This window comes from Silene latifolia, chromosome X (genome assembly GCF_048544455.1).
Source record: "Silene latifolia isolate original U9 population chromosome X, ASM4854445v1, whole genome shotgun sequence".
Lineage (NCBI taxonomy): Eukaryota > Viridiplantae > Streptophyta > Magnoliopsida > Caryophyllales > Caryophyllaceae > Silene > Silene latifolia.
Genome location: NC_133537.1, coordinates 72,402,414 through 72,420,769, shown reverse-complemented (window position 1 = coordinate 72,420,769; position 18,356 = coordinate 72,402,414). Strand labels below are relative to the sequence as shown.

At 34.3% G+C, this 18,356-nt stretch overlaps 1 protein-coding gene across 1 annotated transcript; it reads right to left on the bottom strand.

The window, feature by feature from the left end:
• Positions 1 to 7,523: 7,523 nt before the first annotated feature.
• LOC141623406 (chaperone protein dnaJ 15-like) lies at positions 7,524 to 16,550 on the bottom strand. Its single transcript, XM_074439521.1, has 12 exons — positions 16,461 to 16,550; positions 15,884 to 16,207; positions 14,953 to 15,076; positions 11,896 to 11,978; positions 11,708 to 11,819; positions 10,595 to 10,699; positions 10,455 to 10,505; positions 9,907 to 9,996; positions 9,718 to 9,826; positions 9,388 to 9,536; positions 9,226 to 9,279; positions 7,524 to 7,858 (listed from the first exon to the last, which is right to left on the bottom strand). The coding sequence occupies exons 2-12, from the start codon at positions 16,012 to 16,014 to the stop codon at positions 7,631 to 7,633; spliced, it is 1,236 nt and encodes a 411-aa protein (XP_074295622.1). The 5' UTR covers positions 16,015 to 16,207; positions 16,461 to 16,550; the 3' UTR covers positions 7,524 to 7,630.
• Positions 16,551 to 18,356: the final 1,806 nt, after the last annotated feature.

Here is an 18,356-nt window from a genome sequence, read left to right as displayed (position 1 = left end):
GACCCAGTCGAAAGAGCTACTTGACCATTTGGAGAATGTGCTCTGAACCTGTTGATGTTAAACGCGGCAAACATATTGTCGAAGTAAAACCACAGGTAAAATTTGTTCTGTGATGAGTGAATTTTACTTTTGATAGGCATGGCTGATCGACCGAACTGATTGAAAGTGTTTGGAAATTCAGAAGTTTAGGAGTAAAACGACTGTAGGCCTGCAGTGACTTGTGATTTTGAATAGAAATGAAACTAAAAATGACCCCTTATTTAGTTCACTAGAAATGAACCGATAACAGCGCAGCAAGAACTATATAAAAAATTGCAAGTCTATATGCATGAAATATGGTTCTATGTGCATTAAAAAGTTCTTCAGATGCATCAGTTGGTTATATTATGATACTAATTATTGTTAGTTAAGGACGCTAATTTTATATGGGCATGAAATAAGGTTATATGTGTCTAAAATAAGCTTCTATGTGCATGAAATAAGGTTCTATGTGTATTAAAAAGTTCTTCAGTTGCATCATTTGGTTATATTATGATACTAATTACTGTTTATCAAGGACGTTAATTTTATATGGGCTTGAAATAAGATTATATGTGCATGATATACGGTCCTATGTGCATGAAATAAGGTTCTATGTGCATGAAAACAAGTTCTATGTACATGAAATAAGGGAAATGATTGTGGAGGAGATTTAATGTATTTACCGTTCTTTTTATGTAACTATAAGGCATTTTAGTTTATCTATTACTTATCTTGCTAATATGTCAGAAACATTTCAGTATACTTATGTCAGTTATTTAGGAGGCCATAATCATATGATACGCTCGTTATTTGATACTCGTATTTTTTTAGCGTATTTTAAAGGCTATTAGCTCAATGGTAGAGCAATGTGCAAATTTTGCACAAAGGTATGGGTTCGAGTCCCATATAGCCTATTAGATGCATGAAAAAGCAACCTATGTGCATTAAACAACCCTGTACATGCATGAAAAAGTGTCCAATTTCCTCATCTTTTTTTGTCTTTAGATCCTTGATAAGAAGTGGAAATAGGATTACCAATTACATTATTTCATTCTTAGAATAAAAGAAAGATTTGGTATTTCATAGCCAATATGGGAGTCGAACCCACATCTTGTGCATTGCACAATGCTCTTCCATTTGAGCTAATTGACTTTCAAAATAAGTAAAACGTAAACATTCATAGTGTAGAGAACATGCGATACTGACATGGTACTAACACCCTTGGTATATGTCGTCCATTTCAAATCATTCTACAACAAATAGCAAATTATTTATCAAAATTCAGCAACAATTCTCAACCATAATCAAGTCTATAAACTAATGAGGATAAGGCGATCTTGTTTTTTAAGTCTCGGTGAAAGTGCGAGCAAAGGTTGAAGAAAACCATAACCGTATAGGCGGGTGAACCGTTATAGGTTAGCCGAACCAGTCGTTCCTGACTCCCTGCCTCTACCACTCACTCGCATGCCAAGCTCCTTTCGTTGCTTGAGAGAGGGAGGTGGCTCTCATTCGGTCCAGTTTTTCGTTTAGTTTTAGATAAGATTTATGGTTCACAAACCGCTCAGTATATGGTCCGACAATCTTCAGAATGAAGGTCAGAACTGTATAACCAAATGAGACAGTTTTAAATTTGCGGTTAAGCTCTCGGGAGTTTTGACCAATTTCCCATAGGTTTGTGAAGTCAATACTCGATTCAAACCGAGCCCAAAAGACTAGATTACACGGCTACACGCAATTCTCTGATACAAAGAAAATGCAAGCAAACTGGGATAGAAGAGCAACTATGTGTGGTTGGTTATAAGAGCTTATTGAACACATCCCTTGGTATACTCTCAGAATTGAACTCCTACAAATTCCGAAGAAAACAGCATGTTGCGCAAACATAGCTCGGTTCAGCAACAAAACATATTTCATCCCATGAATCATAATTTCTACACTCCCTACATTATTTAGATAATTTGGCATGCACTACGGAATCCCTAATCGCAACGCAAATCATCAAATTAAAACTTTATCATTAAACGTATCAAGTGAAGCCGATTAACAAACAACGATCCACCCAGTTTACGAACATTACCAAAAACACAGATTTCAATAGCAACCCCCATGTCTCTAACTAAATTAAAGAACTTAATCAACACTACAAACAAATCGAGACTAGCTAATTCCCGAAATTGAATTCCCAACGTCATGATTCAGCCAATTGAGGTAATTTCTCAATTCTCCTAACCTAATTGACCAATTTATGCTGTAAATTAACCAATTTCATGAACATGAACCCTAATTTGACAAACATATGTCAAAAAGTTCAATTATGTACCCCTAATTATATGTATATATAATCGAATAAACAATTCATCATCCATAATCTATTAACAAATTGACAAAATCCAAAAAAAATAAAGTCGATTTTTCAGGAAATTAATGGAGAATTTAAACAAACCTCATCGATTTTACACCATTGGTTAAAGATCGTTTGATTTGCGTCTCCATTAGCGAAGGAAGTAGCAGAATAATGAAGCTTGTCTTCAAATCAACTAATCGAGAAAGAATTTTGGTGACTGGGGAGAGAAAAAGAAGCTGGAGAGAGAAAGTCATTTAGTTAAATGATAGTGTACGGGTTTGGACGCAATGTATGGTATGAACTCAACAGTTTATTTGTTGAACTTCTAAGGCCTATGAGGGGTTCTCACGGTTCTCATTATATTAGTGGTTCTCACCGGATCTCGACCCTATATATATATATATATATATATATATATATATATATATATATATATATATATATATATATATATATATATATATATATATATATATATAGTATTGGGTTCACCTAAGTCCACCCACAAACCTTGAGTCCATAAGTCCTCATCCAAGCCCTTGGATGAGGAAGATGGGTGGCTTAGATGAAACCTCCTAATGAAGATTAATTAGCTAATCTAACTCTCTCTCTCTCTACTCTTTTTAATTAATCACTAACTCATCTCAATTAACCACTAATTAAATATATATACCTTTTCACTCATCCATTTCTCTCACCTCTCACACAATTTCATTCCTCCAATCTCTCTAAAATCTAAATAAATCAAAAACCTCCAAAAATCACCCAAAAAAAACCCAATAAAAACCCAATAAAATCACCCCAAATAATTCACCCTCTCTCCCACTAATCACCACCCCAACCCATTACACACCACCCCACCAAACACCCCACCACAATCGTCACCAACCATCCCGCCGCCACCTTCCTCATTTCTTCTTTTTTTTATTATTTTTTTTATTTTTTCCGGTCAGATCTGAAGTTCCTGTTTTTTTTCTTTTTTTTCTTTTTTTTTTTCGAGTAAATTTGTGTGTGGTGTTGTTGTGATGGTGGAGATGCGAGTCTTTTCTAACAACCGTCACCAACCACACGCCGTCACCTTCCTTTTCGTTTTTTTTTTTTTCCGGTCAGATCTGAAATTTCTGGGTTTTTTTTTTCGTAAAGTTGTGTATGGTGTTATTGTGATGGTGAAGATGTGAGTCTTTTTTAAAAATAAATATCAAATGTGGTTTTTTTTATAAAACAATTACTATATTTTAGTCATATAGTATGTGACTTTTTTTTTAGGAAATCTTTTTTAGTGTTATTGTGTATATTATTTACATTAGCATATTTTAGATCTATTTTTTTAAAAGAAATTGTGATTTTTGTTATAGATTTAGTTTTTGAAAGAAAATTATGATTTGTTTAATTTTAGATCTAAAAAAAGATCTCAATAAGTTGTTTAATTTTAGATCTTGTTTAATTTTGTGAGATCTTTGTATTAAAATTACATTTTTCTCTATTAGAATTACACTTATTAAAATTACACTTTTCTCCATTAAAATTACACTTTTTTCTATTAAAGTTACATTTTTCTCTATTATTAAAGTTACACTTTCCTCCATTAAAATTACACTTTTGTTGCTTAAAATTACACTTTTGTCTCATAAAATTACACTTTTTCCTAAAAAAATTACACTTATTAAAATTACACTTTTCTCCATTAAAATTACACTTTTTTCTATTAAAGTTACATTTTTCTCTATTATTAAAGTTACACTTTCCTCCATTAAAATTACACTTTTGTTGCTTAAAATTACACTTTTGTCTGTTAAAAATTACACTTTTTCCTAGGTTAAAATTACATTTTTTTCCATTAGAATTACACTTCTTCCTTTAAAATTACACTTTTTATCCTTGGAATTACACTTTTTTCTGCTAGAATTACACATTTTTCGATTAAAATTACACTTATATCTATTAAAGTTAAAGTTACACTTATTTCTATTAGAATTACACTTATTTCTATTAGAATTACACATTTTTCGATTAAAGTTAAAGTTACACTTATTTCTATTAGAATTACACTTTTTTCTACTAAAATTACTGATTTCTCTATTAAAGTTCTGACTATCTCTATTAAAGTTACATTTTCTCTACTAAAGTTACACTTATATCTATTAAAGTTACACTCTTAAGGACTACAGTTTTACTCTCAATGGACTCATGTTATATGTTTAATATGGACAAAAGTTACACTCTCAATGGACTAAAGTTACACTCTCAATGGACTGAAATTATACTTTAATGGACTAAAATTACACTTTCAATATGGACTAAAGATACACTCTCAATGGACTAAAAATACACTTTAATGGACTAAAATTACACTTTAATGGATTAAAATTACACTTTAATGGACTAAAATTACACTTTTAAAAGACTAAAGTTACACTTATAAGTCACTCAATTCACAATGAGTTGTGTTAAAATTGGAAAAATTCAAAATAATATTTGTCGAAAAACTGAGTTACACTCGTAAAACGCAAAATATATTGTAAATTTGCTTCAAATTTTCACATTTCAAAATAAAATCCGTCAAACCGCAATTTTTTCCGTTGAAATTACACTTTTTCCGTTGAAATTACACTTTTAAAACAGTGAAAGTGTAGTAACATTTGTATAAAGTTTCAGTCCAAAAAAAAAAATTATGCTCAAAATTTTTTTTTTGTGTATAATTAATCCATTAGTGAATGTATAATTAAAGCTAGAGAGATAAAGTGGATTAATTAGTGTATAGGAAACTCATTAGTGTTAAGTATGCTTTTTTGCTTTCAATCTCAACCATCCTTAGTGGGATATCTAAGGGATGTAGTGAGGACTTAGGGACTCAAAATATATGGTGGACTCATTAGAACTTTGCTATATATATATATATATATATATATATATATATATATATATATATATATATAGAGAGAGAGAGAAAAGAGAGCGAAGATCCTAGGTGAGTCACCTATATATTTGAGTCCATGAGTCCATAAAATAATATCACGCACTATACAAAACAATATCACGAATTTTTTTTTCAAATTTTTTTTCGAATTTTTTTTTTTTCAAATTTTTTTTTTCGATTTTTTTTTCGGAATTTTTTTTTTCGAATTTTTTTTTTTTCGAAAAAGGTTTTTTTTTTTTTTTTTTTTTTTTTTTTTTAAAAAAAAAAAACGGTGATATTGTTTAGTATAACGTGTGATATTGTATTACAAAACAATATCACGATTTTTTTTTTCATTTTTTTTCAAAAAAGTTTTTTTTTTTTTTTTTTTTTTTTTATGTAAGATGTGATATTGTTTAGTATAACGTGTGATATTGTATTACAAAACAATATCACGATTTTTTGTTTCAATTTTTTTTTTTTTTTTTTTTTTTTTTTTTTTTTTAAGCTAGTTGTGATATTGTTTAGTGTAACGTGTGATATTGTATTACAAAACAATATCACGACTTTTTTTTTCAAATTTTTTTTTCGAATTTTTTTTTTTTTTTGAATATAAGCTGTGATATTGTTTAATATAAGGTGTGATATTGTATCATGGACTCACGGACTCAAAAAGATAGGGTGGACTCATGTGATCCTAATTCTATATATATATATATATATATATATATATATATATATATATATATATAGAATTAGGATCACATGAGTCCACCCTATCTTTTTGAGTCCCGTGAGTCCACTTATGTATCACCCGCTCTACACAAAAATATCACGTTGTCAGTCATCTTGTCAGTCATCTTGTCCATCATTCTAATCCGTCTACATTATTTGTTAATTATATAGGTCTCCGGGGAGTATTTTTTCGAATCACGTCCTAGACTTGTTAAACTTGAAGAGTTGGGGGATTATATCATGTGGTAAACAAAAGAAAGTTTATTGTTCTCCTACTTGAGTTGATTGAGAGTGAAATCATAGGCATGGGGAAGGGCAAACGGTCCTTTGTAATTCTCAGTACCTCTTTTTTCAAGAGAATGCAAACTACCGAGTATATATATTATGTATACCGGTGTGCTCTAGCTTCCTAACCTAACATAGTTACTTTTGTGTATAGAAGAATAATACATATATATGCGTCTTCTGTAACATAATTACCTTTAATGAATAATAAAGAATATACTAATAAAGAATTGTACTCGATGTGATCATCTCGGACTAATTTGTCGATATTTCGCAGTTTTTATGGAGATGCTCTCTTATACCTATTTTAATGGTACTGTATATCATCAGTTTCGTATCATTTTAAACAATAAATGTTCGGACATTATTTATCCTTGTGTCAAAATAAAATAAAATTAGGCCACGGAAAGTGCTTTTTTTATGGAGAAAAAATACGGTAGGCAAAACAACTCTGAATCTTTGTGGCTGTATCTGATAGAGTTGCGGGCAATACTTTGACCTTGACGTATTGCTTTATCAACCGGGATTTTGAACCATGGTGAAAAGTCAGAAGTCATTAGTGCATGATTCTTGATGGGCTAAGCCCAACTGAGAAGGAAGGGGTAGAAGATAGTTTATGGAATGCAATAACAGCTTTGGAAACCTGGGGCTCCACCATTAAACTGCACAAGTACAGTGATGATTGAATGTGATTCTAATATAAATCCAAATGGCAGAAACGATATTGCTGGCATGGGCATTAAAACCACCTAGAGCTCCGGCAATTTGTAGTCCTTGTTATTGTTTGGTTCAAAAATTAACAAGTGATATTTTTGTGTACAGCGTGTGATACATAAGTGACTTTCATTTAATCAAAAATATAGGTGACTCACCTGGATCTTTATATATATATATATATATATATATATATATATATGAATGGGATCATGTGAGGATACACTATATCTTTTTGAGGATTGAGGATTTGTTCTGATATCACGGGTTGTTCAATACAATATCGGAGAACTTATTCGATAAAATATCACAAAAAAAAAACACCTGTGCAAAAAAAAAATTATAATTTTTTTTTTTAAATTTTTTTTTTTTTTGGCAAAGGTCAAATTTTTCGTGATATTGTATTGAAGAACTTGTGATATTGTATTCACTAATCCTCAATCCTCAAATATTTAGGAGTTCTCACCGGATCCCGACTATATATATATATATATATATATATATATATATATATATATATAAATATATATATATATATATATATATATATATATGCTTCTTCTGAACATTCTGATAAAGGGAAGCAATGAATGAAAAGGAGACCAACGGAAAGAAGATACTTGGCTGAGAAAATATCACCCAAGCTTCTTATCAGATCCCCTGAGATTAAGATTGAACCACTTTTTCCGTGATGCTTTGTCTTTTCCGTCATCATCCCCAGGGCTATCAGGCCTGGTATCATCAACTGGGATCTTACTTGAGCTCCCATTCGCTTCATTAGTGCCACTCCCAGGATAACTCACTGTCTTGACTGTAGTGAATGAAGATTGAATATTGTCTCGTTGCTTAAGTAGGTCATCTACCTGTATTCCAAGGCATTCACTTACGAACTGGATAAAATGGTGCTAATATCTGGGTTTTGGGAGCCTATGACACTAAAACCCTTATTTCTGAGATACTATCCTTTTTAAACACAACACAGACAGTACCCAATTCGACACTTCTCCCAGCAAAGACAAGGAGGTAAAATAGAGGAAATAGCTTGTATAAAGCATATAGTCAATATATCTACGATTTTAAGCCTTGTACCTCTAGTATTTATTTACACTCTTAAATTTGTTTTTCTATGGCTCAAAAGACTTTTAGCCCTAAAGGAGCCTCGAGCTTCTTTTTTTTTTTTTTTTTTTTTATGAGTGTCCTAGTATCCCTATTACAGTACAGAGTCTCTATGTCGGAAATTTTTTGAGTCAGGACGTATCTGACACTAGGATGTAACCTCTCATGTCCCACGAGTGTGCCTGAATTCGAGTAACAAACAGTTGGGAGCAAGACTTAAGCTCAGTTTGGTGAAATCTACGTCTGTGCTGCTAGGTAAAGACTGGACTTTCAGGGCTTCCACTCTCAGATGATCCCACTTGACTAAGTTAATTACTAAACCTGACAAATCAGGTAGTTTTGTCCTTGACACAAGGGTTTGAAATTTCAACCATCAGGTTTGTCATAAAAGGCCCATAAAAGGTTGTATTTATCAAACAAAACAACTATTTGGCATTTATTCACAGCTAACCAGTTCGTACTTCGTATGACACCTGCTAAACAGAATACTGCGGGTATACCCGGAGAAACGGTACACTAACCCTTTCTTTTAATTAAGTGGGGAGAGGGGCAATGGAGATACGACTATTTTGCTTCCAATTTTTCCCTTTGTTCGAAGATTTTTAATTCGCTTGAAGCAGGGGTAACGGATCCCTCCATTTCCTTGCAACCCAACTTAATTACCATACTATAGAAATAGCTCTCTTCCCTTCCCCTTGAAACCCTCCCACCATCCAAACAAGTCCTTGTGATATTTCCAAACAAAACAGTCAGCTTTGCCAAACAAGTTGAAACTTGAAAGTGGCTCTACCAAATTACATGGGGAGAAAAAATTTAGTCCTCCACAGTACTAGTATGACTTCTACTTATATAATTTTCATAAGATAACAAAATGAAAAATCAATAGCTCATTGAGTTAATAAGCACCAAAAGATTGGGTCTTCAAAATATACATAGAAATCCACACATTACACTGGTCATAGACTCATAAATCATAAAAGCAGAACCAAACGAGAATCTCATAAATGATAACATAAGAACGCACATATCCCAGAGCCAACAAAAGTATTAACACACATACAAGTACATTAACACACAGATAATAGCTATCGGATATGAACTGAAGAAAACTTACAGACTGTTTTTCTTGGTTGTATTTGTTTGTCACTTCTTGAAACCGAGCCAATGCCTGCAATAAACAAAGGTACATGAGAAAAAAAAATATTACAATCCCATATAATAATGAGACTAAAGAGGGAAGAAGAGAACTATGAGTATCTGCAGCATGTATATGTACCTTCCTATACTCAGTCTCAAACTGACGAAGTTCATTTCTCTTTCGCAGAATTTGTGCCTCTATATCTTTCAGTTTCTCTGTTGTGTCCTCGTACGACTTTGCACAAAGTGCCTCGATTGTGTAGGATGCAGGTTTAAAGAAATTGTCACCTATATGAGAAGAAAAAAAAGGGAAAAAAAAAGTGGATATTACCGATACTTATATCACAAATAGTCAGTAATAGCATTATGTTTTCGCAGATAAGCTTTTGCATAAATCAGAGATTTTGTAGCTTAAGTGCAAATAACAAAGGCTCACAAAAACAATCAGAGCAAAAAAGCTAGTACAGACCATAGACTGCAAATATGTGAGCTCCTGCCTTCAATTCGGACACCTCGCATGGTTGCAGACCCTCCAACCTCTTAAAAAACGAAGCTTCAGGGTCCTTGGCCATGGATAACTGTATAGCCACACCGAAAGATCAACAGACCGAACAAATTGTAATATTTGGAAAGACGCAAAAACTGAACATTGACTCACCGCATTGACAGTAGAATCTAGCCTATAAACCTGAAAGTGTAAGAAATACATGCCAGCAGATGTCACTTTCCCTGTCTTCTCACTATCCTCCTGCATGAAAAAAGAAATACATAGTGAATGGCAACTGTACATATCATGCTAGATGAACTAATCATTCACCTAAGTGAGCCCCAAAATTTCACTGGAAACCTATCCAAAACCCAAAAGCTTATGTGAAACACATATCTCTGCACCGTAGACCATGCTGTGCAGTGGTGCTTAGATTTTCCAAGGAAATTTCTGTACGGCACTTGGGCCATTCCAATTTAGGCCAATTTCACCAAGACACTGTAAGATTGCTCACTCTTAATATGAGACGATTTAAGCGACGAAAATTTACTCCCTTCATTTTCTCAGGTAGCCTCCCATTCATCATCATTTATTAGTTCTTCCATTAAAGATGACAACTAATGTAAGAGGGGGAGAAAACATGTTGCGGGAGCAAAAATGCAACTGATAACAGGGGAAGTACTAACCACAAATTTACGATAAACAGATGAATCAGATACCTGTAATGCAAGGCCATAACCCGCATTAACATCTTGCTCAAAGTAAAGAAGCTGAAAATGTCCCAAGAAATATATGTAAGTGTTGAGATCATTGTGAAGGCTGGATGACTAAATCTATCATTCGCAAACAGCACCTTTACCTTAAATTTGCTTTGGGCAGCAGATGAAACACGGACTACAATACCTGCTGCTGCCTGCTCGTCAGTGATTGTCACACCAAAGAAGTGGGCACATTGTTTATCTACCTGTGAAAGATGGAAAATCAACATATGAACACTATAATGAAAGAAGTTGCCATTGAGTTTCAAATTTTAAAAGCTGCCTATAAAATAACACTGTGGTCTTCCAGTTGCTATTCTTCAGATTTCTAGCACTCCCTCCATCTCACCCATTTCTTTACATTTACTTTTTGACACTATTCATGAGTGGCGAGAATCTCTAATATAATTTCTAATATATAACATAAAATATATTTTTATGTTATATATTAGAAATTATATTAGAGATTCGTTACTCTTTGGTTATGGATTATAATGGAATAAATCAAAATGGCTCACTAAAGTGGTTGCCCTTCTTTCTTTTGTGAAGTAGAGGTCCTTCAATGCAGTTCTCGGCGCAATTTTCATCTTGGGTCATTTGGAAACAGACTCTTTGTGTTACTAACACAAGGGTAAGGCTGCGTACATCCGACCCCTCCTTACCCCGCAATTTGCGGGAGCCATTGAGGCACTGGGGTAATGTTGTTGTTGTGTATATAACATAAAATATATTCATGTGAGATCTTTTTTTAATCGTCTTAACGATTACATTAAGAATTATTAAATTTTTATAATTTTTAATAATATGTAAATAATATCTTTATTCTCGATTTAAATTCCAAGTTTTATAAAAGAAATCCGGACTTCGATTTTAAAACCTATAAGTTTACCTGGCTTTTGTATTATGTTCCACTCTCCTTTTGTTTTTCACTTTTTCTTTTCTATTTTCTCGCATTGAGGTGTGAGTTCACCCATGGACGGTTCCAAAGGATGATTCATGTCAGCCGACCCCAAATCATTTTGGGATTAAGGCTCTGATGTTGTTGTATGTAAATAAAGATATGAACAAAACAAAATATATATTGGCAAATGTGAAAAAGTAAACATAAAGAAATAGGTGAGATGGAGGGAGTAACAGAACCCTTGAAATGCAAGTTCATGGCTGAGTACTAGTTTATAACACATGGATAACATAAGAGTTTACTGTGGAATTACCTTTCCACTAACTGATGTCCCAACAGAAAGTGGGCGTACAGTCACAGTACCATTCAATGCTTCCTCCAAAACATTAGCAGATATTGTCGTCTTGATAGGCACGCCAAGCTTACTGAAATGGACAGCACTAGCCAGTAAGAGCAGCGCCGCAACTCAATTGGAAACATAAAAACAAAACCACTTTTCACCTGAATAAAGCTGCAAACATTGTGTTCACAGTTCCAAGATTGGATAAGTCAATTTCCATATCCATGCCCTCAGCATCCAAAGCCTGCTCAGTTATTTTAGCAGGATTCAAAACATCGGAAAATATAAATACACCACATATATAAGCACAGAAACCAGTGTGTGAACAAGTCTAAAATCTATATTCTTTTGTTATCCTTCCTCTTAATCTAGCATGCTAAGCCCAACGTACTAATGTGAAGTCAAATGAGACGCCTAATTGGTCTCTGAAAAATATACTTCCTCCATTCCAATGAATTCTATACATTTGCTTTTTTGGCACTATTCATGTGTGAGGAGAATCTCCGATGCAACTTCTAATATATAACATAAAAGATAGGCATGTGAAATCTTGTTGAAATTGTCTTACCGAGTAGATTATGAATATCAAATTTTTATAATTTTTAGTAATATGTAACTAATGATATGAACAAAAGAAAACAAGCCTTGACGTGTATAAAGCAAATGTAATGTGTATTTCTTACACTAAAAATTAGTTTGACCACAAAACAACTGTCATGAGATTTTCCAATCAAGCGAGATTCTGAGAGATACCCACTCGTGAGTTATTTCTTACACTTTTTTAAGCTCTAATAGTGGGCCCGGTGTAACTATTTTCATGGACCATGGCAGTAGTGTGAACTGTGAACTTACAAATTCCATCTTATACTCAACAGGTGAGTCATTTTCAATAAGCCCGTAATTATAGTGAGTCATAAGTGAACTAGAAAAGGAGGTACCAGGTATAAACCCAAAGAGAGAATTGCAGATTCAAATTTCGGAGTGATGATTTTCAGGGTGAAAAAAGAAATTCAACAAAATGGTTGAAGTGAAGCACAATAGTTGAGAAACTCATGGTTTCCTAAACAGGGAGGAGAAAGAAGGGGTCTTGTGCCTCAACTAGAAATCTGATAACTGGAACAACATTATATCCTCTTCAAGGACTTATCCCATACTACGCACGCTCTCTGCGCACCTCAAACATGCAGCAGATTTTTAAGTGCACTAGAGCTCCAAACTTGTATTCCATTGAAACCATGGTTTAAATCTCTAGGTTCTCAGTGACACAGCATCCTACGTCTACACAAAATTGAGTCCACAAGCAAAGCTCATACTATACTCAAAGCGACGCATAGGCTAGTGATGTTCCGGGCATATAACTGTTCCTATGCTTTTCCACATCATCAGACATTAATTTCCCAATCTATCATAAATTTCGAGGAAATGAGGGCTTAAAAGATGGCTCAAGATATCGGCTCGGACATATCATATCACCCAAGATATATCGGGATGGTCGGGATCAGACGAAACGACACTAGATATCACTATACGGTCACGACCAAAATACAAAGGGGGAAAGATCACCAGGGCCCAACCAACTCGGTCTGATAAGGCCCAAAAAAGGCCCAAGATGTTTCTCTAGCCTAGTTTTTTTGTATATAAGACCATTGATTGTGGCCTAATATTCTGATATAATAATGTTGGTCCAAATAGAATTTAAAGATTCATTTAGACATTAACGTGACACGGAATCAACAATAGATAACTAAATCAGTTATCAAAACTTCTCATATAAAATTTGTTAAAAACAACAGTGACCAAGGATGCAAGAACTGCACCACCAAGTACGATTTGGATACACCACTATCGTGACCAAGAAATGCAACCGGTACAGCGATTTCAAACCCTGCCTTGAAGTCTCAGAGTAGCTCACTAAAAAGTAGATTTCTCATTATAATTCCCTGGATTAAGAGCAAAAAACTAGAAATAGAACATAACGATAAAAATAAATAGATCATTACTGCACTTTCAAGTTTCAACTAACAGCAGGCTATGAAACTTGTATCAAGGCTAAAAAAATGGCAAGTCTTTCAGATTTAGATTTCATGCTCAAGCTTTAGTATGCACTGCAGCACTTGTGATCATGTGAGCATCTGAAATGCACCTAAAGGGTATGTTTGGATAACAATTGAAGAGGAATGAGGAGGAGAGGGGGATGGGCAAAAGGGAAAGAGGGGAAGGGGGGAAGGGGGACACTGCATTTTTCCTCCAAAACTTTCCTATGTTGGACGGATTTTAATTTGCCTAATAGGAACTGAAGCGATTCATTTTCCCTTCCTTACAAATCCTCCAAAGTCCAAGGCTCCAACCACAATTTCCTAACCAAACAAATAATTTTTTCTCCCTCCCTCCCCTTCCTTTCCCTCAAATAACTTTACCCAAATTCCAAACTAAGGGAGAAGGTCATCTTATTTCAAAGTCCACTATCTTAATCAAGTTAAATCAAGATCTAGTCTTTCCTGCATCCCTTAACGGTTGACATACATATAAACGATCATAGGGTCTGAAATTTAAACATTTACAAAAAGGACATCCTAATATGTCAATAGGTGCACAACAATTGACCATCTCACACATCGCTTTTACAAGCAACAATACATCTGCAAAAGACATTAACCTTGTCTCTTTTCGTTAACCAATAAACACTAATGGATAAGCATCTCTCTGCATCTTTTTCAAGTTAGGGTGAAACTTCTCTCTTTATTAACCTAATAAGGTGCACAAGGTTATCATACCATAATCTGCATAAAACAGACATGCAGCAGTACATGGGATGTGTAGTGTTCCACCTGGACTTGTCTCAAAATCAACTTTATATCAGCTGAGGTTTTCTCTATATTTATGGCGTAGTAAATTTTCTCATATCTTATTCTCAACAAATAAGAGCAGCATTCTATCATAAGCAAATAGTTTGGTGCTTCTATGATAACAGAAAATATATCCGACAAATAGTTGAACACCTTAGAGTAGTTGAACACTTGGGAGTTCATACAAGTCAGATTCATGCTGAGAAAAAGCGCATTCTGGTGAGTCAAAAATTTTACAGAATGACTCATCTTCGTTGTTTGGTCCCATGTCAACCGTAGGAAGAAAATTGAAAATTATGGGATAGATGATATCACAATCCAGAAAAATATGGAGCGATCATAAAATAAAGAGTTAAAGGAAAGCAAGGATACCTCAAATCCGGCTGCATCATATTGCCTTCTCTTTTCTGGGTCAGATAAGATGTTATAAGAATATGCAACCTCCTTGAAAAGCTCTGAAGCTTCAGGATTGTTGGCATTTTTGTCAGGATGATACCTACACTGAATCTTTATTAGTACATTTTGTTGATGATGGAATTCACTATCATTGTAATAAACTTGCAAAAGGACACGTTTTCCCCCCCAAGGATGAGGTGAACAACTAGCTTATGTGTAAAAAGTTAGCATAAAGCCACAAGTACATGACTCCACAACTAAACGATGCCTAAAAAATCAGATAGAAAGTTTCGATGCCACCAAAATAAAACCACCCATAAACCTTGGCGTAGGTCCTTCTATTCTGTATAGTTAACACAGTCCACAAAACAGCTACCTTTAATTGAACAGTGATAGCAGATGGGCATGAGAACTTGAACTGAGGTAGCAGGATATGTTGGCAAAGTCCCATAACAGCTAAAATATGACAACTCCACAGTAAGGAACGAAACTACCCTTCATGATAATCATAAAACTCTTTCTTTCTGTTAAAACGTTTAGTAGACAAAGCCTAAAAACAAGCAAGTATGGATTCAACGATGCGTTTGTCTAATTGTGAGTTAGATGACCCTTTTTTCTCAATTTTTAAAACTGTCAATTTTGCAACAGGAGATTGATCAATACCAAAAGTGACATACATATTCAAGTAAACTTGTCCATGTGTAACAATAACAACAACAACAACAACAACAACAACAACAACAACAAAAAAAAAAAAAAAAATACAAGACAAGAAATGTTGGGAAAAAGTTGTTTATCCCTATTTAGTGTAATTGCAACGGAGATTAAAAATAACAAAAAAACCAATTAGCATCCTCCATAATTAGGAGGGAAAAACCCAACAAGAAAAGACGAAACAAAAACATACTTGAGAGCGAGTTTGCGATAAGCAGTCTTAATTTCCTGATCAGTAGCATCTTTAGAAACACTGAGAACTTCATAAGGATCTTTCCGAAGAATAACAGCAGGGGCCGAAGTTTCTCCATTCTTCGAACCCATTCTCGCCTTTTGAAACCTCTCTCTCTTTTTCTCTCTCAATCACTTCCTCTCTTTGTTTTCTCTCGTTTCCTCAAATGTCTTCCCAATTTCTATGCACAAATTGCCCTCACCTCCCCCAAAACAAACTAATTTGTTCGACAAAATCTCGCATCGAGAAAATGTCTGTCGGGAAAATAAGTCACCAAATCATCCACTGGAAATGATAAGAAACACAAATTAATAATCATACATTCACAATTTGACGCCATGGTTATCCGCGCTATTAAACTAGAATACACAGCATCGGATCACTCTACATATGTTCATTGGAATAATTAAAAAATTACAATAATTTGAAGAATTACTATGACAAGTAGCTGGAAAGTCAATCGTTCCAACTAATAATGAAACTCATACATTTCCTTACAAATTCAAGACCTGATAAGAAGATAGATACAGAAGAATACCTCCGGGGATAAAAATGGGGAGTTGACTGAGTAAGTTCGTCGGTCGTTAAAAAATGGAAGTGGTGAGGTCAGGGGAGAGGAGTATAAATGTATAATGACTTCAGTTTAGAGCTGATCAAATGGTCCAAGCCCATTGGCCCTACCCGGCCCGACCCGATTTTTTGAAGGGCTTGGGCCTTTAGTTTTGGCCCAAAAAAGCCCATGGGCTGGCCTAAAAAGGCCCAAAATATTTTGGGGCCGGGTTTGGGCCAAGCATTAGGCCCAAATTTTGGCCCGACCCGGCCCATATTTATTATAATGAATATTTTTTCTAATAAAACCTATTAAAGTAGCGTTAAAGTTTTACCCAACTCTTTACAAACTCAAGTATATTTTTTTAGATTTATAAAACAAAGTATACATAACATAAATCATATCTAAGAATGTATGATTAAGCATTCTAAAGTGGCGATTTTTGTCATTATTTTATTTTAGAGGGCAATTCATATGCATTTCATCATATTTTGTGCAATTTTATACACTATGTATATTTTAAAAGTTGTAATTGAAGGTATTACGCTAATTATTTCCTAGGGTAAATTGTAAATTTTAGGGCCTGAAAAAGCCCATTTAGGCCCAAAAGCCCGCATTAGCCCATAAGGGCCGGGTTTGGGCTTGCTAAATAAGTCCACGCACCTGGCCCGACCCGGCCCGGCCCACACAAATGGGCCGTTTTTGTTAGAAAGGCCCGGCCCAAGCCCGCATTGGCCCGGCCCATGATCACCTCTACTTCAGTTTTCTCTTCTTTGTCGCAGAAACTAACGAGTTTCGTAAGCTTCAATTATTTGCCACTGTGTCCGCTGATCGAATCCTGATTGGGGCGGATATAGATCTCATTTTTATCTATCCAATAGATCTGGGTCGGATATGGATCTAGAAAAATTTACGTGGATATGAATATGGATCTTGTCGTTAAGATTCAAACCATATCCAAATCCATATTTTTTATTTTATTTTTAGATTTTTAGATATACTCGTATAAAAATAATTAACGTTTATATAAGTCATGTTTTCTTATCTTTTACGGTTTTTTCTCATGGTACCCTCGAACTTTGGCGGATTACACATGGTACCCCTTCTTTTAGCTTTTTCAATTGGTCTCCTTTGTGACGGGTTACCATTTGTGGCGGATATTTTGTGAGATAAAATGGTAACAAAATGGGATAGTGGAGAAAGGGACCACATGAATAGTGTTGCAGAGAGAGAAAAAGTGGGTACTTTGTGAGGTAAAATGGTATCCGTCACTTGTTTGTGACGGATATGTGCCGTCACAAACAAGAATTTGTGTAGCTTTTTACATATGGTGCCCATCAGTTTGACTTTTTCCTTCCCCAAATGCCCTTACTATGCTTGCCGTCATAACGCTGTGAGTGTAATTCATTTGGCGCCAACAACATAACCAACACACACCCTTATTTGTCTTTATTCTAACCTAAACACATACTAAAAACCTAAATTTCATTCTCTCATCATCCTAAACAAAATCTGTTCATCTTCCCAAACAAAATCCCTAATTTTTCCCTCAAATTTTCCCAGAAAATTTTCCAAAACCTTAACCCCAAACAAAATCCCTAATTTTACCTCAAATTTGAAAGTAATCTCCTCTTTCAAGCTTCATATGCGGATTTTCGTCCTTTCAAAGTGTAAAGGTAATATCTTTAACAACTATCTTTATTTTTCAATTAAGTTCATAAAAACTGTTTATTTAGATTCAGTTAAGTTATATTAAGCAGTAATATGTGTTGCATGTTAGTATTTGTCAAAAAAAAAATCACGAAATTAGGGTTGAGTTATATTTTTGATTAATTTTCATCATTCTGTGTAATTATAGGATGGATCCTGTAATATGGTTGGAAT